Below are 26,495 nucleotides of genomic sequence, written 5' to 3'. Positions count from 1 at the left end.
AGTAAAACGGTGGCAATGCATTTAAGACAAAGATCATCATTGCGAAAGTACGTCATCATTGTAAAATGTCATTAGTTTTAATCTTTATAAATATATACAGTTTTGACTACGTCTTTCAAGTCAGTAGCATTTGATAAATTCTGTGTGATGTGATATGAGCGAAAAGCAAAGCAGCTTCCCTGCTCTTTTCACTGTTGATCTCTGTCATCTTAACTTTTAATTTAGTGCCACAAAATCACATCTTTCAAAAACTAACAAAACTTATATTTTGTGAAACATTTGATGTTTTGCACTTTATTTTAAGTTGAAGTATTGATTTATAAATTTTCATTAATTTATTTTATTTTAACATTAATATATACAAATATAGTGATATAATTTTGATGGGAACAAATTAAACTTTAAACTAAAAAAATCTAATTTTGTGTCTTCCGTAATACGTGTAAAACGTAAAACATCATTTTAAATACATAAAGAATAATATATTTTTTCTAGAAAAGTAAGTAACATCCAATTTTTTTTTAAATGAGTAACATCCAATTTTTTAAGAAAATTAAAAAGCAAAATTCAATGTACGTCCTATCAAATATATCAGTTTCATATCACAAATGAATTTGATGAGAAACGAAAAAATGGATCATACCACAAGTTGCAAATATTGATCTTCCTGTAAGCATGTTCATAATTCACTGATATATTACAAATGTGAAACTATATCTTTATCAAATTTTCTGACGATTTACAAATATTGCAATATATTTATAAATATAACTTCATGAATTACAATGTAAATTCAAAATTTAACAAAAATGCCAAATTCAAAATTCAAAATTCAAATAAAATCGATAAACAATTTTTTAAAAAAACAAATAAAAAGCATGCTTTAGAAAACAAAAAAAACAATGCAACACAAGACAATAGGCGTGAGAGAGAGAAAAAAAACAGAAGCTCTGATTTCTTTCTAGATCTCAGACGAGAAAAGTATCGCCGGCCGGTGGAGTGGGCTTCTCCGTCGGTCCGGTTTGTTTTCTGTTTAAGCCTTCCTCTTCTTTTGTTTTAGTGTTGTTTGTAATTTTTGGTGGTTCTCCGGTTCCGGGAGGTGGAGGCTTTGACAGCTCCGTCGCCGCCGGCTTTGTTTCCGAGAGGTAGAGGCTTCCACAGCTCTGCTATCGTCGGCTTTTGTTTCCGGGAGGCGGTGGCTTTGTCAGTACCGCTGTCGTCGGCTTGTGTGCCGGGGGGGGGGGGGGGGTAGCTCCTCTAGTATCGCCTTCTCCGGTTTTGTTTCTTTGGCTCCCGGTTTTTATTTCTTTTCTTCTCGATCTATGATTCTGCACTTCAAAGCCTCTCTGCCTCTTGATCTATCATCTGAAACCGCTGCATGGATGTCGGAGGTGATGGATTGATTGTAGGCGTTTATTTGTTCGAGTGATATCATAGATCTGTGTTGGTGTGTGGTAAACCGTTTGGCTTGGGTTTCGGACAAGATCTCGATGTGTTAGATCGATGGATGCTCTCCGATGAAGGTTCTCGAGCGGTGAAGGTCGCACAGTCTCGATCTGGTGGTGTACGACGCCGTTGACGTCGGTTAGCTTGGGGAGACTAGGGTTTCCAGCTTTTGGGCTGTGGGGTTTGGACTTTAGGTCCGTATGTAGTTTTTTCTAATTGGGCCGTATGTTTGGGTTTCTTATTGTAATGTTTTCGGATGAGCCTTGATCCTTAATATTAAGTATTCAGAGGAAAAAAAAAGTAAGAGAAGGTAGTAAATGAGCGATGATGATCTCTCCATCTTAAATGACATATCCTTAGCCATCTGTCACACACAAATGTATAAATATTGAATAACAAAGCCAAGAAAATAAATAAAAAGGATTAAACAGTAAATGGAATAGGCTCATATCTCAACTACCACTATTCATTTGCCTTTTTGTCGATATTTTTGTCCTCTTCCATTTCGTCTCTTTGCTTTTCTTCTTTTGGGAAACCCTTATTGCTTAACAGTCTCCCGTCCTCCCCTAACTATTTTTGAGCTTTTGCATTTACTCACTCTCTATCTCTATCTCTATATCTATCTCTATCTCTTCTCAAAAATAACTCATCCATTGCCTTATGATACTATTAATCTATATACATATATGCATTACATACATCACCCTTTATACACCTTAACTATCTCATTTGCCGAGTTAGGGTGATGAAACCGAGGACGGGTTGGTCGTTCATCATATTTAAATGCCTCGTTAGGCCAACTACATGTAGATCCATATATTACGGTTTTTACGTAGTAAGTTTGGAATTAGTAAATTACTCTTTAGATGTAGATATGTTATTAATCATGTCAGAATTGCATTAGCAGTTTGTTACACTAACAAAAAAGGATGCAAGTCTTAGTCATAGGCTTTAGTTTTTATAGCTAAAGAAAACCGTCATCTAAATAGAAAGGAAATGGAATATTAAATAACATTTAACATGAGTAATTGATTATGAACCAAGAAACGGTTCAAAAGTCCGGCTTGTAATTTTCTCAGATCAAAACCCAATAATACATGTGAAGATATTTCCCCGAAAAATAACACTCCAACAAAATGATTATCACGTATGTATATAGTTAAAATTATCTATATCATCATCTTGCAATTACTTAGTTTGAATTATGCAGCATATAATACGTATATATATGACTAAACAGTTCAATCGTTTTCTGAAAGTACTGCACCCAGTTTTGTATTTTTCGAAATTTAAATCTTAAAATTGAATCGTATATACATAAGAAAGATACCCTATGGGCTATGGGTGAACATTGTCTCTCATATTATGTGGGGGTCGCTGTTATGTTGAGAGAGAGATATATGTATAGAAAGAATAATTAGATATATATATATAGAGAGAATAAAATTAGCTTTAAGATAATTTGTCAAAAATCCAACAGTTTCTAGTGAATTGAGAAGATCACAAAAAGGTTTTGGATGGTTTCATGAAGAGGTGTTAAAAAAAAGGATGGTTTCATGAAGAAAAAAAAATCCCATGAACTTGTACCTACTATATCTGTCATGACACTATGAGATTAGTACACTTCTAACACCTTTTCCTATTTTCATATTAGTATGTAACTTTATATATCATATTATCAGATATATATATATGAAATAAAACTGGAATTTTTTTTATCAGATGTAAATCCAACCTTCTAATTAACTCGTTTTATATAGTTTTTTTATAAAATTAAAATATATTATAATAATTTCTTTCCCTCAAAGGGGCATTGATTACAGTGTAGTTGCCGGTGAATCGGAGAAACAGCTACCTAGTTACAAGAAAACTACCTTCTAACTAATTACGTTTTATATATAATTAGTTTCTGATACATTTATTAATATCGAATAATTCATAAATAACAATACCTTTCTACATAATTATAATGAATACGTGATGGTAGTCTCTTCTACTAGAATCATCACTTCATTATAATAACAACACCTTTCTACATATAGCAAAAATAGCGTTTATGTTTTTTTTTTTGTCAACAAATAGCCTTTATGTATGTGTAACGAAATGAGATAAAAAGCAACAACACTTTTCTACCTTATTGACAAAGTATCCAACTCAAAAGTTTTTGAACTTTTTCACTTGGCAGCATATATAACAAAATTTTCAAGTGATGAGCCACCTTCCTTGCTAGGTTTGTTTTCTTATGGCCAAGTGATTGAAAATGTTCTCCCTAAATTCTAGTACGATTCTATAGTCATGCCGATTTTATCATGAGTGAGATCAACTTGTTTGCTTCCCGGACACTGTTTTTAATTATTATTTTTAACATTTTTGTGTAGAAACCTCAAATATTTAAGCGCCTCACAGAAATCAGAATTACAATACTAAAATAAACAAATAAATAAAAAATTGTAGAGTCGAGATGATAAATCTACTTCCTTAAATATTTAAGTGTCTTAGTGTGATGGTTCTATAACCCTCAGATTCTTACGATACAACTGCATATATTTCTGTCTGAATCATTGAACAACGTAATATGTTGATTCTATTTTGTGTTGTACTCTCGTACATAAAACACTAAATAAAAAATATTCAAGTGGAGGATCTTTTTGTTTTGTGATTCGTATGAATGTGTGTCTGATGAGAAAGAGACCAAGAGTTTATAGCCTCATACCCCCTTCCCTGCTCATACCCAAAGGATCATAAAGCGGAGAAAACCAAATTAATGGCCATGAGAAGTATTTCTCAAGTAATTGTCATAATTTATTTATGTTACAAAAATCAATTCACATTAATTTTTGTTATTAATGAAAATATAAAGGAGATGTTATATTTGTTAATTTTTCACAATAATTTACAGATAAATTTTATTAAAAAAAATTAATCTTTTGTGTGAACTCAAGTCCATTAGTTAAATATCAAAACCCAAAACTCGAACTCCGTCTGAATCTCATTTTGACTTTATTTTACGAAGTAGGACATTTCAAAAATGTTGCATTATAGGCTTTATAAGCGATTGGATGTTCATTTCTCATTAAACTTACTGCTCTTTTGACATGTGGTTACACTACATCATAATGTCTAACATCTGGTTATTTCCGACGAACGTCTTCGTCCGGAATCTTACCGAAAATGATCTTAAACATTTCGTCAAAAACAAGTTCTAACAGTTTTTTAGGAGCAATCCCCTTTTAACATTTCTCTCTTCAAAAAGGACCCAAGCAACATTCTATCTAACCTATCCACACTATGAGGTTCACTAGTACCACATAATCCGGTCTTTCACCATTAATATATCAAATCTTGTATTACAGCATAAATCCATTGATATATATGCTTCCCAGCTTTCCAATATTTATATTATTATTATTCCAATAAGTAGAGCATGAAGATTTCAATTTATAGATTTTTCTAGTTTTTGGTTGTCGTTGAGCCTATGCATGAATGTGCTAATAACATATGAATATTTTGTGTACATAAATATGTGTCCAAATCTCTATGAGGTTTATCGAATCCATGAACGAAAAAACTCAGAGAAAATATATTGTTTTGCTTTGTTGTGAATGAAAGAAAATGATAATTATAGAAGAATAGACATGAATTTTTTTTTTTGAAGAGACATGAAAAATATTTTGCACCTTCAATATTACATCCGCTATTATAGCGCTATAGCGAGCATACGTCAATCGTCATCTTTTTTGGTTGTACTGTATTTTTCTAATAATAATTTTAGATGTACAAGAACGATAAAAAGCTAGGAAAATTACCATATATAACACGATTTAGTTATTTGGTTATAGAAAGTAAATGAACTGCTTGAGTAAAATCCTTTTGATAATTAACATACTTATAATTCTAGCCTTACAAAAAACATACTTATAATCTTAGCCTTAAAAAAACATACTTATTCAAAAAAACACATACTCCCTCCGTTCTATTAAAATATACTTTTTAGAAAAAAATATTGTTCAACAAAGATGTATTTTTGTTTTTCTATGAAAAAATTGTAAACTTTGAAAAAATTAATAGATTTTATTGAATTACTATTGGTTAAAAATTATTGAAAACTGAAAATTACAAAAATTGATACATTTATTAAGGTAATTTAATATGTTTCTTAATATATGTGAACATATTAAAAAGTCTATCTCTGTGAAACGGACCGAGTACTTATAAATTGTATCTTTATTTTTGGGTGAAAAAAAAGAAGGTGAGCGGGTTTGACAATTCCTTGCAACCGTGCGGGCAACGGGGGCCAAGGCGAGCTGGTTTGACAATTCCTTTTACTTTAGGGTTTCTTCAAAAGTACTCTGAGAATGAGGGATTTTGGTCAACACTGGGAATTGTGTCGATACTTCACATTACTTATTTTTATTATGAATAGATCGATCCATTTTTTTTTTTTTGAACACAACGAATAGATCGATCAATTAAAATGTGGAAAATATACTATAATCATCATTGTTATGTATCTTAAATGCAGTTGACTAGTTGACAAAATAATGTAATTGACTAGATACAGTTGCATTGTAAAACGCAATAAAAACGCGTCTTTAGCTAAACAACGTACCCTTCTTTTTGAAGCAATCAGAAGAAAAAAAAAATTTCTTTTGCTGTACTCCGACTACAATACACTTTTTTTCTTTTTCTTTTTTGATAATACTCATTTTGAAAAAGCTTTAGCCATTTGATTTGAATGTCCTTATTAGTTCGCTATATATATATATCCCATGTATATTAAAAGAGAATCATTACAACATTTGAGGTAATCATGTGTCATCACCACAATGAATTTATGGTTAGCCATTTGATTTGAATGTCCTTACTAATTCGCTAACCATAAATTCATTATTAGTGTTTTTTATTATTTCATTAAATAAAAATTACGAAATTTCCTAATGTGGCTAAAGTATATACATGTATATGAAAATTAGTAATTTTGAATAATAAAAATTTGATAAAAATTAGTGCATCCTCTATCATATTTGTGTTGTTTTAAATTAATAAAATAAATTGAACAACTACATTAACCATATAATAAAAATTTAGATTTTTTTGTATATGTTATATTTAGATTTTTTTTAAACGAATATAAATTATTAAAACTATTAAAAGTCTCACATTCAAATTTTTGTTATCCATGGTTTAAAATAGTAACTATGTCCTATTAGACTAATCTTATATACTTTAGGTTCCATTAGGCTAATTATTTTCAAAACGGCAATAATGCTCTTAATTTTAATTATAAATTCGAAATTACAATTAACAAAAAAATTGTTAAATATTAAAATATAATAAATTATTAAAGTAATTAAAATTAAAAAAAACTAAAAATCCTCAAATAAAAAAACATAAATGTTGAAGGTGCACGATCTAGTGGGACCGATCGATCTGTTATCACCAGGTCGATAACGGATCGATCTGCCGGTCGATCCTGATCAACATGCAGAACACACAAAAAACATGGAGCATATACTGATCGACCTGGTCCAATTTACTCGATTGGCAAAGCTGAATCTCTTTCGAATCGATCGATATGTAATTTTTGATCGATCAATCATGTGCCCATGTAAGTCTCCCAAAGCGATTTCCTAGTTTTCTTCTGTTATATCTGGTTTTGATTCCTATTTGATTTGAACCGACCAAACACAATTTCAACTCTATAAACTCGATTTCTCTGGGATCAAACCCATCATTTCTCTTCTCCTTCACGAACAAAGGGAAGAAAATCAAAGTCCAAAGTTCATAAACCCTAACTCACTCTATTTCTGTCACTCAAAGTCCCAAAATCTTCTATAATGATTTTCTGTAACTCTTCGAGAGAGGACTTCATTTCCAAAGCAAGTAACTTTTCTCCTTTCTTTTCATCAACATTAAAACTCCAACCTGAAGCTACAACCAATTACAAAACACCACATGAAGCATAGCTATGAATCATGGTAGAAACAATGTGAAATTTTGTGAACAATCAGTAGAATATAGAAGATGCCGTGAAAAGAAAGCATACCACGGTTTTTTTATTTTCTGAAAAATCAATTTTTCATATATGAAAACCGAATATTTCCAAACATTTTCTTCCCATATTTTTAGGAACTGGTTATTCTTATCCGTAGAATACAGTAAGGAGGTGTTAGTGGGAGTTAGATTTATGATGATTGTTAGAATTTATAGAATCTAGTGTTATTGGTTTACACATTTTCACATTCTCATTAAAATCTAGTGTTATTGGTTTCATGGTTTAGTAATTCTATACACAATCTTTTGTTATTCAAAAAGTCTAGATTTTAATGATTCTTTAAATCTATTAAAGTTGGTGTTATTGGGAGTTGTATTCTTCACCATTTAACTCATAATACAAGATTTTGAGAAAACTACTTATATACCTTAGATTCTTAGAATCATTATATCAATGTATTTTCATAGAATTTTACAATATACAAAACTCTCTATAACTCTTTCCAAATTTAAAAAATCTCTCAATTTTTAAAATCAACAAACTCTATATAAATCTTACTTCCACTAACACCCCCTAAATCTGTATAACTCGGTTTCTATAGGTTTTTATATTTATATTAATGTGTAGATTTTGATTTCCACAGGTTTATTGATTTATAGTAGTGTGAAAATTTCAATTTCAGGTTTTAGATTTATAGTAATCTGTAGATTCCGATTTCTGTAGAGTTTAGAGCGATATGTTAAGTAGAATGTGTATTCTAAATATTTTTAGAGTACTATTATTTATGTAAATCAAGTATTCTAAACTTAGTAGATTCAATGAAAAAAAAGGATCTCATTTTCTAATTCGTAGAATGCAAATTCTACTTTATGTAGAACATAATCTGAAATTATGATTTCAACATTTTTAAAACTGAAAAAAATACCACTAAGTTCATATAAGTACTTCCAATTTTCCAATTTTTTGTTTGCAAAACTATTTATTTAATTTATTTTGAAAAATACTAAAAGGCATTAGAGGCAAAAATAGTACAAAATAGAAATTAGTCTAATGGGACATAGTTATCATTTTTTGGCCTAAACACACAAATTTCCCGAAAAAATGATGGTTATAAAAATACCACTTTAATAGATGAAAATACGGAAATTAATATTTAGCCAAATAGAAGAAAATATATTTAATTTTTTTCTTCTTAATATTAAATCCTGTCAGATATATTATTTTAATAACAAATTGTTGAGGGTCAAAATAAATTTAGAAAATAAGCATTTTTGAATATTTTCTTAAATAAATTAACCTCTTTCCTTAATAAATTTTCTTAATTACGAAACCTATGTCTTGCAAATTATGTTAAAATATGGGATACAATAACATAAGACGTATTTGTCAGTGGATATTTTGTGCTCTTTGGCACTTTGTTTTATTCATGAATTTTTTTTAAATTTTTTTTATTTTTTTATCAGATTTTAAATTGTATATGCAAATTTTACTACCTATTGGTTAAAATTATAGATTTCAAAAAATGTTCATTGGAAACAATTAATAGTCTTAAGTTATTTTAGTTTAAGGTCATAGAAATTGTTTTTGAAAAATACTTATGAATATGTTTTTGAACATGAATTTTTCTTTAAAATACGTAAGAATTTTAGTAAATTTTATTTTATTAATAGAGGGAAGATCTAGTTATGATATTTATTTTAGCAAAAAACATACTGTTGTTTGGTCTTTCTCAACAAATAGATGTCTGAAGGACTTTTGAAATGTTTTAACAAAAGGCAGTCTTTTTGCAACAAATCTAAAAATATGATACAATTTTATTGGGAAGCAATAAAACTAAAACAAAATAAAAATAATTGATAAAATATATATTTATTTTTTATTAATATTTGTGCAAATTATAATCTACCACTTCCAAATACTAACCAAATAGTCAAATAAATAACTAAAAAGACTAAGTCAGTGACAGTTTAGATGCTCAGTCTCGGCCGCACTAGTTAGTTAATGTTACAATTAGTATTAATAGCTGGAAATAGAAAATATACAGAGGCATGGTCATAAATATATGAATGAAGGCTTGGATGCAGCCTATAAAAAGGTACTCTGTATAATTCTCCCGGAGATAAGATGTTTCATCACTGTTCGTGAATTCTGTTAAGCCCTTTCCTACATACGTCAAATCCTTATCTCTCGTCGCTGACAGTTTTTTTTTTTTTTTGAGAAATGTCAGTGTATAACATCCCACATCAAAAAAAATTTCTTGCAAATATTATTTTATATGAAAAATTTCATGTCAATTTTTATTTTTGGTGCAATCATGTCAAATTTTTTTTTTAATATTATATAAATCCTATATGGTCTATATAAAAAAATGAGATCGTTTGCTGTTATCCTATCTAGACAATCTGTGATAACGGCTTTACCAAACCATGTAATGTCATGTTTTTGCATACCAAAAACAGTAACTAAGAAGCTAACAAGGTAATAAGTGGAGCGGCACAATTTTGGCGGAGTCTAGAAGACAATAATAGATGTATGCACTGAAAATCATGGAATAAACTATGTACCCCAAGGATGAACGAGGCTTGGATTTTAAAGTCCTCACAGATTTTAATACAACCATGTTTGGGAAGCAATTTTGGAGATTGATAGATAAACCAAACACACTTTTCTCTCGTGTGTTTAAAGGACGGTATTTAAGGAATGCATCACCCCTGGAACCAATTAGATCGTACTCATCATCCTAAGGTTAGTGTAGTATTGTCTCTGTTAGATCTCTGGTTAGCAAAGGACTAATCAAAAGAGTGGGATCAGAATCTTATATCTCCGTATGGAATTGATCCCTGGCTTCCATCCACACGTCCAAGACCAGCAAATAAAAATCAGCACAATCGTTACCCGAACCTTACAGTGGATTCTCTCATCAATATAACATCGAAGACATGGAATTTATAGGTCATATGGACTCTGGTCGATCCTCAAGATGTGGGTTTTTACCCAAAACATAGTCGAAGAGTTTTAACGTTAAAAATCTTTTTAATAATATAGATCCAGCAGAAGATACGTAGGATCCTATTAGAATCAACATATTTGTAAGTATTATACTATATGAGATAAACTAAGAGAACAAACAAAAACCGTTGCTGCCTTACTTTGCTCTCTAATTCTTTCTCTCTAAAAGTCTTCTCCACAAGAATATCACATCCTGGAATTGTGTCCCTTCCTCTGGGCGGGCTCTTGCCGGTGCTGGAATCACCTTCTCTACATCCTTCATATTTTTTTTCTTTGCCTTATCCTCATATTTTTACCTTATTCGATATGTAAGTTGTTTCTGAATCATTTGGTGCTTCACCAGAAACTTTCAAAGCCAGAGGAGACGTTTACCGGCAGTTTGGAGGAGCGGTGAGTCTAGGTTGCGGTGGATGCAGAAGAGGTCGGCTTTTAGGGTTGAAGTACAATGCCAGATCTAATTTTCCCGTTTTATTGATCTCGGGTGATCTCTTAACGGTGACGGCGCATGGCTCAGTGAGAATCCTTATCCGGTCTGGATCTACCCTCAACGGTGAGCCAACGGAAGAGTGGTGATTCGGCGATGGAAAATGTTCTTGACCTCTGGTTTTTGGGGTAAGGTGCGTCATAGAGATCTCATCTTGCTGGACTTGTCAACCGGTGGGATGAACTTTGTAGTAGGTACATGGTGGTTCTCTACTTCCCAGCACTGGAGGTGGTTCTTCATCTTCTGTGGTGGTAGGAGCTGACAACATTTGAAGCTTTAATTGATGTTTCGGCTACGTTTCGCTTGCTGTGGAGCCTGGTTTTACTCAGTGTGGACCTGCTTTCGTCTTTCCGCCTTTGTAGCGAGGCGTTTGAGAGCACAGTAACGATAGTCATGTTAGGACTTGCACCATTTTGGTGAAGATGCTTTGGTTCGTAAGCTGAGCTAGTGACCATTGGTGACTAATGCTGGAGTTTAAATGTATAATTTTGATTTGGTCTAGTTAGTTATGTTTTAATGTTTTCATTTAGAGTGATCAAATTTAGGTGGTTTAAGAGACAACTCTTTTCGGGTCATGGGGAAAGTTTGTTATCATCGGGTAGAACTGCAACAAAGTAAAGATTGGTTAGGTAGGATCTATATATGTGTTCTAAGGTAATACTAGATCACTTTGTGTTGTAAGTGTGGTTGAAACCCTTGTGATTACAAATCATGTACTACCTTGTTGATAAATGATAAGTTGACAAAAAAAAATGCGAAAAACAAAAACGAAAACCGTTGCCATATAATTAAAAGAAATACAAACGTGACAGTATCATCATATATCTTAGCAAAAGTAATAATAATAATAATAACTGAAACAAATGTCATCAAGAGAGACGGACTGGACCGTTCGATTAAAAATATTAATTTTGTTTTCCTTCCACATTAATATATTATCTGAAACCATAATTCATCAGCAATGATCAAGCCAGGATCAACGACGATGAACCGCCCAAAACCCTAAAATCTCAAGACGGATCAACAGTACGGCGACCATCATCTCCAGCGGCTGCTCTCGGCTGCTGAAACTGACTGATCTGTCCAATCGCAAGAATCCCTCCGTCGTAGTTGTTACCGGTAGGAACATCTAACCCACCAAACATCTGCTCTCTAGGGAAAAACTGGTGGTGATGATAATGATGGTCTCTCACTGTGGCCGTCGTCGATCCATCTGCATTGGCGCCTGCGAGTAAGTTGATTCCAAGGCTCTGATGGGTGGCGGCGAGTATACCGAGGCTTTGGTACTTGGAAAGCTCAGATTTGGCGCAGCTGAGATCGATCTGAAGCTGGCGAAGCTGATGTTGGAGGAGAGAGATGACTCCGACGCAGCCGTAGACTGGATCACGGAGACGCATGTCGGCTTCATAAGCTAAAGAGTTCACTGCGTCTTCACGTTGCGAAGGGTGAAGCTCGTTGAGGAGCTTCGTGACGTTGCTTGCTCCAAAGACTTTGTGAACGTTTGCGAATTTTTGTGGTTGGTCAGGTGGGAAATATGGAGCGAATACACACTCCGGTTGGCATTTTCGACGGAGGAATTTGCAGGCTGCGCATGGTGAGTTTGTTGATGAAGATGCCATTTTTCTTCCTACACAAAGCCGCCATTAAAATTGAAAAAGCTAGCTAGGGTTTCTGTTTTTTTTTTCTTATTGGAGGAAGAACTTATGTATCATTTGTGAAAAGATAAGATTTGAAGATTTTTGAGTTTTTTTTTTGTTTTTGTAATGAACTAATATGAAATATGTGACAGAGAAATATATTTGGAGATGTTGAAATCTCTAGAATAAGAAGGCTTACCTGCGAATAAATTAGACTCCTCTTTTAATAAGGATTCTGTTTCTCTGGAGGGAAAGTAAATGGAGATCTTCTCTGCTTTCGCTTAGCTGCTATTTGGAAAACAAACTGTAAAATGAGAGGAAACTTTGTAATTAATAGCATTAAAGATATTAGTAGCAATTTTTTTATGTACAAATACACATGTAAGCATGTATATATTTTTTATATGCACTTGAACCTTCTTGTCAAACTGTTTAAAACAAATAGGGGAACAGATGAGAAACATTAAGGTGCTTTTATAAAGTCAAAGAAAAAGGTTTGCATCAAATATACTACATACTTGGAAGAAATAAAAAATCATGTCGTAAAGACCTAAGCTATGCGTATATATAGAGTGACTTGTAGCTATATGATTGCTAGTCAAATTTTGGAAACTAGACCTCTAAAAGTTTCAAGTCTAGAGATAACCTGAGAAAGTTAAGATGTCTATAAATGAACAACGAAAGAGGGAAAGAAATTTTAATTATGTACCTTATAGATGAAATGCTTAAGGATGAACCGAGGAAATATAAGGAATAAAATAGATGAGATCAATGGTGTTCTTTGTGTTGCTTAGATAGGTAGGTGTGAGAGAGAGGGCAAATAGAGAAGAGAAGGAAGAAGATGTAATTAATAACTAAAAAGCAAGAGATTGGATCTCGTGAAGCTAGAAGAGACTTTTGGGGTTTTGAGGCTCTCGATGGGCAAAGCTCATCTTGTGCTTAAATTTTACAATATTTTTACTCAATTAAATATAATATTATTCTGTAATAAAAATACGCTCATAAATATGATACGACTATTACTAATTAATGATGTTTATTTTAAAAACATTTATATACTAGTAATAAATAACTATAAACATACCTTAATAGTAATAGGATTTGGTAGTACTAGAGGGAATTGATTTCCATGTGAAGAAGTTGAGAGTTTCTAAAAAAAAGAGAAGAGAGGAAGAGGGGATTTGGTGTTCAAAAAAAAGAGGAAGAGGGGATCTTGGGATGAACCCGTGGACCCATTATACTAATAGTATTTACTTTCAATTTCACAAATATAAAAATAGAAGTAAAAAGAAAAAAGGAAATAAATGTGAAAAGGAGAGATGGGAAATGAGATGGGGTCTGAGTCTGACTCTCCTGATTGATCTTGGGATGAAGAACTTTGCTCTTTTTATTCTTATTCTTTTTGTCTAGGGATTTACATACAGTAGCGAAGCATTTTGTTATTACTATTATTATACTCTAAAACTATAATACGATATATTATATGATACGGTCACATATACAGAAAAGAGTAAATGAATGATAGCGTAGAAAAGTTGGTACTAAAATTTACCACCCTTAAGTTTCTTCGGTCAAACCCATTTTTCCATGTTTGTTAACATAAAAATCAGTAGGAATCTACTGTCACCTTCTTTCTTATCTTCTCTCTCTTTCTCTTTATCTAATTTTTAATATTAAATTAGGCTCATGCAAGTGTTTTATTATTTGGACTCGCTAGTTTTGCGCAAACTTAAAAGAAAAATAAGAAAAGAAAATAAGTGAAAGAAAAGAGGAACGCATAGAAAGATGATGGGGGGTTTTTAGGATCAGTACTACTCTCCCAAAGGTGTAGGGAGATAGAGAGAGAAAATCGCCCAGATGCAGAGGCTAAGGAAACGGAGAGAAAGAACAACTTTTATGGTGTGTCGATATATAGAAAGAGAGAGAGAGACTAAGTAATCCCGGACTCTTTCTTTCTTCTATATCTATATCTATATCTATATCTATATCTATATCTACTATATACTTTCTCTATATATATAAATTTCGTCTACAAGAAATTAGGCCCAGGCCAAGACCATTGTGTTTATATATATTATGGTAATTATATCGATTTTGATATTCAAAAACTTTCTTTGTTGCGGAGTTTAGCATATACTTCATCCGTTCTTTAATGATAGACTTATTAGAAAAAAAAATTGTTTCAGAAAGATGTATTTTTGTGTGTTTTTATGAAAAAAATTGTAAACTTCAAGAAAATTCATTGACTTTAATAAATTACTAGATTTTGACCCGCGCTTTAAAAGCGCGGGGTTACCAATCGATTAAAATAATTTTTTTGAAATGAAAATCATAATTCGTATACATATTAGTTATATTTTTATTAAAAATTATATAATATTTCTGTTTAATTTGTATGCTTTAATTTATCTTAAATGGACTAAAATTTTGGAAATTTCAAATTATTTGGACCCATGTTATGGTAATCTATTTATTTAAAGTATTTATTACATTGATTTTGTTTTTATTAATTTAAAATGCAATAATATAATCCATATTATTAATCATTTAAAATTTGATCAAAATTTATTTAAATATATTAATATGTTTGTTCAACCCACCTTGTACAAAATCACAAAGTTATTCTGACATTTTAAATAAATATTTAAAATCATAAATGTTTATGGTATAGGATTATTTTGAATATTTCAATAAATTGTTGATTTTTATTTTGCGTTATAAATTTTTACTTTTATTTTTCAAATCAGTTAGCATTGTCAACTAAAAACTTTATACTAATAGTGTAGGCTAGGAAATAAAGTTGGGCACACAATATGAGTAGGAATATTCGTGTAGAAATATGGAAAGTTAATATATTTTGTGGATCCAATATCGTTCAAAATAGTGTATTTGATGATCTTAGAAATGCAAAAGATATTAGTAAGTAATATTTTACCAGAATAAACGAAATTTTATATATTTTGTGAATCCTAATATTTTCAAACTTTAATTTTAAAAAATGGTGGCTTTAATGATGTATAATGTTCCACAAGATATTCCTAGTAATATATGCTTTGAATTATGGAAGTTATATATTTCCATATATGGTAAATCTTCGAAGCACAAAATCATGCTTTTCAAATTATTCCTAAGGATATCTTCACACAATCGGCTCGTATCTTTCCTAAATTGATGCTAAAAATCATAAATAATAATGAAAATGAGAAAATGCTTACATATTTTACGATTTAGTTGGGATGCATATAACTAAAATAGCTTATTCATATTACACGTCATGTTACAGTGTAGGGTTGTCTAACTTAGGGCTTAGGGTTTTACTATTCCATTTTACATATATATATCAAAGCAATATCGCACATTGTATATTGTTACACATAAATGATCCGGTTTATTTAAAAAAATTATAGTGATGGTGACATTATGTTTTTAAAAGAATATACAATGTCTGATGATATAATAGCGATGGACATTATATTTTGGCATTATGTGTTGGACATGTTATATGAATAAAGCTAATTTCAGTATGAGAACCTTAAGTTATAAAACAGAAAAGTATAAAATATATCAACCCTGTCTGAACTTAAACCAAATATAATTTGAATGTGTATATGTAAACATGCTTGGTTTAAGATTTCAAATCAGGCAATACATTTGTTTAATTGTTTTTTTAGATAATAATTAATGTTTTTAACCATAAATATAGGAGTGGCATTCCTTTGTAAATAACTTAAAAAATCAAGGGCAGGATTCTAGTAGGGATTCTGCTTTAATAGTATAGATTATTGGTTAAAAGTTATTAAAAATTAAAAATTACAGAAAACGATACATTTATTACGTTAGTTTAATGTGTTTTCTTAATATGTGTGAAAATATTAAAAAAATCTATCTTTTAGGAATGGAGAGAGTATAACCCCACAATATCAAATTCTTCAATACTTATTAAAATTCTCTTAATCAATTAAGAAATATCTGAGTAGGGTAATCAACCTCTACATTAATTAAAAATTAGTTAGGGTTTTTTTTTCTTATAAGAAAGGTTTCTTATATAAGAAAAACATGAATCAATATGATGAGTTCGGGTTGGGGACAGAGGCACCGTTTTTTAGATGCGTTAGCTTTTAGTCATTTCGATGTTAATAATTGAGGACACATTCAAGAACATCTCAAGACACACGAACCAATTTACTCAATTAAGTTATCGTATAGTCTAGTAGGTCCTCTTTTACTTGTTCTTCCTGTTAATTAAAGAGTATGAATATTGATTTACGGATTGTTGCATATTTAAAAATTGATCATCTTTAGTTATAAGAAACTCATACATGTGTGCTTTCTTATAACAACATTTCTAATTCCTAGTATTATTTAAACAAATTTAACATATTCCATAGTAACTTTAGTGGTGTCTGTGTTCGTAATAACCTTTGGTTATCTCAACCAATGTAACTAACTTATACACACTCTACAACCACTTTCATTAAATTTGTAGTTGTACCTTATGTACTAAAATTTTGTCTAAGAAAGTGTCAAGATTTCAAACTTTCTTTTAACACAACTTCTCTTGAAAATCTTGGTTCAAAGTTAAGCTATGCAAAATTTATACACTCGATTAGCCATCCCTAGCAAAACGGTTTAGGTGGTCGTTTAAAACTAATCTTAACTGAAATTTAGTTGGTCTCTGCGATTACACCAAAATAGGTCATGACTTTTACGTACGACCTAACCTAACTAATAAACGTGCAAAGAGAAGAAATGGTTTTATCATCTTAAAACATTTTACCGTGGTCAATTCAGAGAGAGAACATGAATGGAAATGAATAGAAGCAAGTGGGTCGTGGTTGTATATTGCATTGTTGTAATTACTGTTGGTGCAGAGTTCTGCAACACTATTTACTCGTACCCATTTTCGAACGACAACCATTCCTTTTTATTGAATTTTTATTTATTAATTTTTAAAGGGAACAGTTTCATGTCTTCATGTTTTTTGTCTTCTTCCCTCGCTTAAAATTAATGGGTCCAAAAATCATAGAATTCACACCATATGGATGGTAACAAGCCTCATCTCCAATTTGATATTTATAATAAGTATGTTTGGCTTCTATCATTTTCATATTTGTTTTATATTATATTGTATATACATTGCGTATCCTTATAAAACTAGCTTGGATTTATATTAAAATTTTCTCCACATTTTGGGACCTACATTCCTTGCAAGGCTTTAGCTGTATATTATAAGTTTAGTGATAACAAAGTTTAACCATCTCCAATTTTGAAAACGTTGCCTGAACATTCAAGTATCAGTATGAAAGACTAAAATAGTAAAATCGAATACTTCTAAGAATAGTTACACTGGAAAGGAACAGTTAATGGATCTACTTTTTGACTAGTCTTACGAATTAACATCCCCTTTCAGAGTATTCATGGTGACGTGTTAGTTTGTTTGATGAACGAAGCTTTTAAGCAAATATACAGTTAATTAAATTAAACAGAGTTTCAACTAAAATGTGAATTACCCATATCATAGAAGCTACTAAAAAACGATAAATTCTTCGGGTTACTAACGAGAACTAAAAGGTTAACACATGCATTATGTATGAGTAATCAATTGTTGGCTTAAACTGTTCAGAAGGAAAATTATGGTTCAAAAGAGTGGAAGGCTTGGTATGTGATCAATTAGTGGACGAGCGTGTACGTGGTTGAGGGACGACACCATAACCAAGGAACATGATGCGATCACAAGATGTCGAAGGAGGAAATCGGTTACAGCCAGGGCGTAGCCAGGTTACACATTATGGGGTCACGTGCACGGTGCACCCATAATATTACTAATATTTAGCAATTTTGTGAATGAAATAGTTAAATCATTATTGGTTAAGATGGTAAAGGCCCCTTTGTGCACCCATAACATAATAGCAACATTATCAGTTTAGAACCCTGAATAATGTTAATATTATAATTAAATGACTAAATTTTTTTTAAATCAGTTGAAAAGTAGTTAAATGATATCTGTTATTTGGGGTTCTTAATAGGTTATTAAGAGATCTAGTTTGAGAACTTTTAACCAAGTGGTAAATGGGTTCCAGCTGGAGCTTTCGTTCTGGGTTCGATTCTCCTTGGCCACCCATAGACGTTTTAAGTGGCAAGAAAATCCAGATTTTTATGGGTCTCTTGGTAATTAGTCATTAGGTCTGGAAAGCGTTTGAGATCACACCAAAGTTATCAAAAAAAAAAAACGTTTAAGAACTTTTTTTGGATTAAATGTGAAATTTATTGATCAAGGTAAAAATAATAAGCATTTACAAAAACTTATAAGCCTAAAATAAATTTACAAGACTATAAAATGAAACTTACTATGCTATGTATTGTCTCAGACTTCAAACCATCTTATTCTAAGAAAGTGAACAAAAGTTTGTGTTCACTCTCTTTCGTGTTTATAGTATTTTTCATTTTCTTTTAATTGTAAGCACCCATCTTAGAACTCACTGATAGAGCTGTTTTAATTTTTACATATATTTCAAATTTAGAAAAAAAAATTATGTACATAAGTATTGTTACATAATATTTTTTTCAAAATAAATTTTGTTAAAAATACAAAATTTATAACTTTTATAATAATAATATTATACGCCACGCAAATACTATTATAAAATTAGATAATATATAACACCAAATTATATTAATTATATTAATTTATTAATATATTTATTGTATACTCTAAAATATTTTAGTATTAAAACCCACACGATCGTGCGGATCAAGATCTAGTTGTAATTTACAACATAAAACCAATTTGTTGCAACGAAAGAGGGGATCAAAGATTCTGTTTATAATGAAGCATAAGTACAAGACGAGGGAATATACAGGTCATCCGAAGACTTAGAAATTGGTTGTCATGTCGTGTCTTGTGTCTGAGATCTCTTTGCTTCTGGTTACCCTATAAAAGAAATTTGCTTTCTTTTAATAGACATTTTCTTGCATCTCCTCCCGGATTACGAACCGTAGGTCATTGTTATATAGAAGTTCATTTAGTCATCGACCGGTTGGTGACATCTATGTTCGGCACCACGCCTAGGCTCCCTATGTTGCCATGCTGAACCGTCCCACAGTGTGTTGTCAGAGGGTTTCTTCAACTGGAGAAAGGATTATTCTTTACCCGGAAGTCGGCTGCTGGGCTTTTATCCAATGAGCTTATTATTGTTATTGGGCCAAGCTATGCAAACACATCTCCAACAATAGCCTTCAGTTTGTTGGATGGTGCTGATGAACTTCATGAAACGACATATGGAAGATTAGGCTTGGTCACAACTGAAGGGAGATTGCCAAAAATTTTGACTTTTTAAAACAACTATATAACGGTTATGTATTCCGTTGAAAATTCATTGCGAACTTTTGTGTTGCATACAACTACTTAATAAGTATATAATTTGGTCGGGAATTTGTGGGGAAATTTCCACCGGATGGGCATTCGACGAGAATTTGTCGGGAATTCCTTACAAGTTTTGACGGATTGTATTTCATCGGGAATTCGTCAGGAATTCCATGTTTTTTTTTTTTTTTTTTGGTCAAACATTACTTCATTAACTTAAACGTTTAGAATTCCATTAGAGGAGGAGGTGTTACAACATAGGAAGGCATCACAAGCCAAAGAGTTTGCCATAACATAAGCACAACAACAAGAGAAATGAGCATATAAAACAACAAAGGAAAAGATAAGGGATCGAATAGCGAGTAAGATCCGGTGAACATCGAATGACCAACTCTCTGAAAGAAGGTTAGTGAGTTCTTGACAGTCTACCTTGTAGACAAGCTTAGAGATACCCATTGATATGATCACAACTAGTGCAACCAAAAGGGTTAGACACATTGCAACAAAGGCAGAGAGGTCATAAATCCGGGAGATAAAACCTTGTAATACCGGTGAGTCTTGCGTATCCGAATACGAGTTCGTACACGAACTAATGAAACGGAAGACTTCCATTGACGACACAATGCTCCCTGCAAAACTATCACCCAAACCAAGTGAAAGATTTTGAAGGTAGGTAGGATCCATAACGGAAAACACTAGGCTATCACAGCCCAAACTACTTCGGTTCAATGTAAGGAAGCAACTACTATCACATTTCTTTCCCAACTGCCACGAATGGGGAGAAAATAGCAACAATGCATCCACTGTTACAGCACAAACCAACGAAAAACTGTATACCACAGTAAGGGGTTGCTCCAAGGCTTGAGAATTACCATTGGAGACTTTGAGAGTAGTGACAAAAGAGCCCAAACCACACAGAAATAAAGCCGCAAACATCCTGAAACTTTGACTACTTCTCAAACAGCACGACAAGTGAAAGAAACTTTGGACATTTACCAACACATAGAGCAAATCAAACGCAGTGACCAAAGCTTCATAATACCAGCCTAAAAGTATATCAGTTCTTATAACAAACCCAGCTACCAAAGATCCACAAATCTGAGAGACCTGAGGAGAGAAGCTTGAAGGGCCAAAATATAACCTGATAGCCTTAGAAGGAGTCGGGGAAGACCAGTAGATGAGACTGCATACTGCCGTAATTGAGTCACCGTCAAAATCCAAATCCGGTGGATCTGGAGGGTCCGGTGGGTCTGGCGGGCTCAGAAACTCAGAGCCACCATGAACATCAGAGGAAGATCCTGTAGCAGAAGCGGAGACTGGCAGATCTGGAGAAAATAACTCCGAATCACAAACCAAAAGACCCATCATCAGAAAGCAAAGAGGAAGAAGAAAGGAAGAGGAGGGAGAAAGGAGAAGAGATTCTCACCAGCGAGCGTGAGGCTCGCCGGGGGCGGCTACACTGTCAAACCCTAATCGCCAAAAGAGGAAAGAGGTGAGAGCGTTACTTTTTTTTTTTTTTTTTTTTTTTTTTTTGTAGCTAAATATTTCTTATAATATTCCATATTTTCTTGTAGCGAAATATTTCTTATAATATGGTCTTCATTATATGGGCTTAATTTATCTAACAATTTAAAAAAAAAAAAAAATTCCATGTTTTCTTGTAGCGAAATATTTCTTATAATATGGTCTTCATTATATGGGCTTAATTTATCTAACAATTTAACAATCTAACAATTTGAGACATAATTTAAGTTTTTCATAGACTTAATTTATCTAACAATTACGACCCAACATTTAGCTCGGATAATGGGCTTCTCACAAAGTTACACAGCCCTCATACATTTCCCGAGAGCGTCTATGGACTAATGGTTTTCTGTTTTCTCAAGTCTTTAAATATGCTTCTCTTCTGAGCTTTTGTGGACCGGACCCTCTAACGAGATCCAACGCCATCATAAATTTACTCATTTTATTGTGTGTTAAGAACTTAGATCAGAAAATAGATGCATCAATCTTCTATCGCAATGATAAACCTGCTACACTTTTCATTTTAGTTTACGTAGATGATATTATTATTACTGGTTCTTCTACTTCAAAGGTTCATTGTGTTGTAAAGACGTTATCTCAGAGGTTTTCAATCATGACGAGCAATCATAGTGTTATCAGACTTGTGAACCGTGGTTCATCTTGAGAAGAATGTGAACCTATATATTATATTTGTTTTCTAAAAAAATTACCCTATGTGATATGTTTGTGCATATTACACATATGTAATGCATATAGAAATATATATTTTTCCAGATATTATTTAAGAATTGATTTGCTTATGTGTCATCACTACATTCATTTTCACAAAAGAAAATGACATAGCCTATGACATCAAACTAATCGTGACATGGATAATTTCATTAATATAAATTGTTTTTGGTAAGTTTTTCTAAAATACGGTAATAACTCATATATCATTATTAACATTAATAAAAGTAAACTACTATTATTTAAAAATATAAAAATATTTTTACAGCTAGAAATTATTAAAAACATGTTAAATATTATTTGAAAAGTGATTTGCTTATATGTCATCATTATAATTATTCTCACAAAAAATGACATAACTTCTAAAAAAATATGACATGACATCAAACTTAACGTACATAAAATTTCGTTTATGTTAGTTATTTTTGGTAAATGTCTGAGAAGAGTATAATATATCATCATTAGTATTAATAGAAGTAAACTAATAATATAAATTTACAAATACGGCAATATTTTCATAGATAGAAAACATAGAATTATATATATATATATATTCAAAATTAGTTAGAAAAGTAGCTTATCAACTATAAAATCAAGATATTATTAATCAAAGTTATCAAATTTAGAAAGAATGTTTGAAATTTGGAGAAATTTTATGTTTACCACTTTTCATCTTTACCACCACTAAAAGCACCATTTCAAAAATACCTTATTTATTAAGTGACAAAAGACTCTTATACCCTTATTATACATATATATAATCAATCATTATTTAAATAAAAAAAATAAAATTTAAAAATTAATTTTTTATATATTTTCGAATTATAATATTTCAAATTCGATCTATTTATTATTTTTTTGAAATACTTTTTTTGAATTTTTTTTTATTTTTTATAAATTTCTTTTCGAAAATCGAAAATTATGTTTGAAATCATTTTTTTAAAAAAATTGTTATATTTTCAAGTATTTATTTATATATTTATTAGAATCCTAAATTTCACATTCCAAAAATCCTACTCCACCACTCAACTCGAAATCCTAAGTCTATATTAGTTAACTCTTGGATATAGGTGTCTTTTACCATTTATTAAAGGTGATGATAAAAGTGATTAGTGTAAACATGAAAAACGTTATTATAAATGTGGTATTTGTGGCAATTTCCCAAATTTTAACCAAAATGTTGTAAAAAATTAATTTAAGTTTATATATTATCGATTTACTGTTGGATTTATGAAATTTTTAATAGATTAATTTCTATTAGTTTTATGTACCTTATATAAAGAAACAAAAGTCATATTTTAGTATATTTAGATATAAAAAATAAATATAGCCATTAAATGTAATATAGTTGTTTAAAAAAATATAAATTAAACTTTTATTGAAATTCAACTAATTAAATTAATATTAAATTATTTAAGTCAAATTACAAATATTTTTTATAGTTTTAGTTTTTAAACCAATAAACTTAAAGTTTAAAATTTATATTTATTAAAACAAAAATTATTATTTTAAAAATTATTATAACTGTGCAATTTGAAAGTAGTCTCCTAGTATATATATATATATATATATATATATATATATATATATATATATATATATATATATATATATATATATATATATATATATATATATCTAATAAAGTCCTAATATTAATACATACTTCTACACATTCCTATACCTTTAAAATTATGGTGTTTACCAATTAAAATCTCTAATTACGATGTACAATTGTCTATTTCTTCCATTTCAAAATAACGTAGGTTTTAGAGTTTTATGCTTATTAAGAACATATTAATGTTTATAATTCATTATATTATTTATTTCTATTATTCAGTTTCCAAACTATCAACCAATAAAATTTAATAAATTTAAATATTTTCAATTAATGTTTCTTAAGAGTATACAATTCATTAACATCAGTTAATAGAAGTACCTTAAAAATCTTAATCTTTCTTTGTGGAACGAAAATAAAACCTAAAAAAAATAATTTTCGGGACGGAGGGAGTATTAAAATTTGATTTTAAATACATTTTCTGATTAATTATTGCTCACAATTTTTAGGAGGTGTTATTAGTTTATATATTTTGATTGATTTAAAAATCCATATAGTATTTATAAATCCAAATAAAATATGCAAATTCGGAGGTTTTCCTCGGAGTTGAGTCTTTGTATTTTTAACTAAAAATTCAAATAAATCCATTCAAATCCATTATAAAATCAAATATATTAGTAAATTCGTATGATTGAATAACACTTGATTTGATGTAAAATTTATAAATCATTTAACCAATAACACATGATTTTAATACAGATTTGAAAATCATATAACCAATAACACTAGATTTAGTTCGGATTTTCAAATTCATTAAAATACAACAACCAATAACCCCTACTTAGTCAATCAATATTCAGTAAACACGATTATTTTTTTTCAAAACCTAGAATTGAGCATTATTACCTAATAAAAATGTTTTAGAATATAAAAATACATCTTTTTGAATTTTTTTTTTAAAATAAATCATAGATTATGATGAAACAAAGAGAGTATAGTTTTATATATAGCCACAAATCTCTATTTCCTCTACCCCCGAAAGAATGTTTTTCTAGATTTATTTTTTGTTCTAATTTTTTTTTTAGAATGTTCAGATATTTTAATGGTTAACATTGATAAGTCGTATACTTTTAAAAAATATTAATTAAAAATATTGGAATTACTTCAATATTATTGGTGATAGTTATTAGAAAATATATAGTAAAATAAAAAATGAATTCAGTTATAAGCATTCAATATATTCGTAATATGTGTAAATATTTTTGAAAAAGAAAATCTGGGAACGAAAGAAGTACTGTTAGTACAAGGTATAATTTTGACACATATTGATGTTTACATTTTTTTGTAACACTAGATGAGTCTCAAAAGCATCAAGCACGCGTTTTATTTTTAATTTATGCAGCTTTTTTTTTATTACGTGAGCAATTAACGTAGACACCAAGCTGGCCTTCATATTTCAGACGACGACATTTACCAAAAATTTAGTTTTTTTTTTCTTAATATACCAAATCATTAATATTAAGTCACATCTAAATTTTGATCCGAACAACCGCGCGGATGTTTGTTTTCACTTTTTTCTATATAATTTATTATTTTTAAACATTAGTGATATATATTTTTAACGTTAATCATATACTTAAATGTTTATATAACTATTTTAAATACAATAATTTTATAATTTACAAGTTATAATTAATCAATTCTTTAAATCCGTATGTATTTTCACTTCTTATTATATATTTATCTTATTGTATTTGCATTAGTTATTAAGGAAATTAATATATTTATGAGAAAACATATTTGAAAAGTATTTTGTATATAATTTATGCTAAAGTCTGATCCGTGTTTCAAAGCTGTATTTTTTTTACTAATATTTTTTATGCTTATTCATTTTAGATAATATATTATTGTATATACAAAATCTAAGATATGTTAATTTTTCGACATGTATTATATGGTTTGCTAATTTTAAGCTGTTCTATCATCATATTATATTTTTAAAATAAATAATTTATATTTATGAAAATAAAATTTATCAATTTATCAATTGAATATACTTTTAACATATTTATTTATGTATAATAATTGTATTTTAACATGATCATGACTATAAAGTAGATAAAATAGGATATAATTTATTTAATTTTTATTTTATAAATGATAACTTAAAATACATTAAATTATTGTTAAAATATTTTTATACAGATTTATTAGAATTTTAAAATATAATATATAAATATATATTATATTTAAAATGAAAATATATTATGATTAAAGTAGTTACAAAGATTTTATATTATAAGTTTTAAAGAAATACATGTTAATTTTTATACATGTATTATATAGTTTGCTAATGTTAACCCATCTTACCAACGTATTAGATTTTATTTTTGAATATAAATATTTTATACTTACGAAAATATAAAATATATAAATTTAGTACAATTTTATTATATTTAGCTCAATATAATAATTTTCTGTTAATATGATTGATTATGATTATTATTACAGAATTTTTTGTTTTTCACTTTATAAACAATTACTGAATTTATTAATGTATAATAATATTTTCAAACTAATTTTTGAAATTAGTGAAAATATTTAAATATAATTTTGGAAATGAAGATCTTGTAAAAATATTTTAAAACAGATTTGTTAGAATTTTAAAATAAATATATTTATATTTAAAATGAAAGATATCAAAAGATATTATGATTAAAGTATTTTAAATATTATTATTAGTCTCAATA

At 29.9% G+C, this 26,495-nt stretch overlaps 1 protein-coding gene across 9 annotated transcripts; it reads right to left on the bottom strand.

Annotated features, from left to right (window-relative positions):
* Positions 1-8,901: 8,901 nt before the first annotated feature.
* Positions 8,902-23,642, bottom strand: LOC103852288 (protein ASYMMETRIC LEAVES 2). 9 transcript variants are annotated; one of them, XM_033284691.1, is made up of 4 exons: positions 21,076-23,642; positions 14,127-20,563; positions 12,771-12,875; positions 8,902-12,561 (listed from the first exon to the last, which is right to left on the bottom strand). In XM_033284691.1, the coding sequence occupies exon 4, from the start codon at positions 12,551-12,553 to the stop codon at positions 11,945-11,947; it is 609 nt and encodes a 202-aa protein (XP_033140582.1). In that variant the 5' UTR covers positions 12,554-12,561; positions 12,771-12,875; positions 14,127-20,563; positions 21,076-23,642; the 3' UTR covers positions 8,902-11,944. The 9 variants fall into 9 exon arrangements, with proteins under 9 accessions (XP_033140582.1, XP_033140581.1, XP_009127447.1 ...); XM_033284690.1 differs by having other exon boundaries at positions 14,127-22,988; XM_009129199.3 differs by lacking the exons at positions 14,127-20,563; positions 21,076-23,642 and adding an exon at positions 13,656-14,103 and having other exon boundaries at positions 12,771-12,856.
* Positions 23,643-26,495: the final 2,853 nt, after the last annotated feature.

Source organism: Brassica rapa, chromosome A02, assembly GCF_000309985.2.
Source record: "Brassica rapa cultivar Chiifu-401-42 chromosome A02, CAAS_Brap_v3.01, whole genome shotgun sequence".
NCBI classification, from domain to species: domain Eukaryota; kingdom Viridiplantae; phylum Streptophyta; class Magnoliopsida; order Brassicales; family Brassicaceae; genus Brassica; species Brassica rapa.
The sequence above is the reverse complement of the archived record's forward strand: the minus strand, read 5'-3'. Positions and strand labels throughout refer to the sequence as shown.

What these genes read in the sequence shown, in the direction of transcription:
- LOC103852288 (XM_009129164.3), bottom strand. Translation starts at nt 21,302, where the DNA reads ATGATGGGTCTTTTGGTTTGTGATTCGGAGTTATTTTCTCCAGATCTG. An exon ending in ACTCCTTCTAAGGCTATCAG is followed by an intron (nt 20,572 to 21,075) that starts GTTATATTTTGG and finishes TTTGGGTGATAG; the next exon opens with TTTTGCAGGGAGCATTGTGT.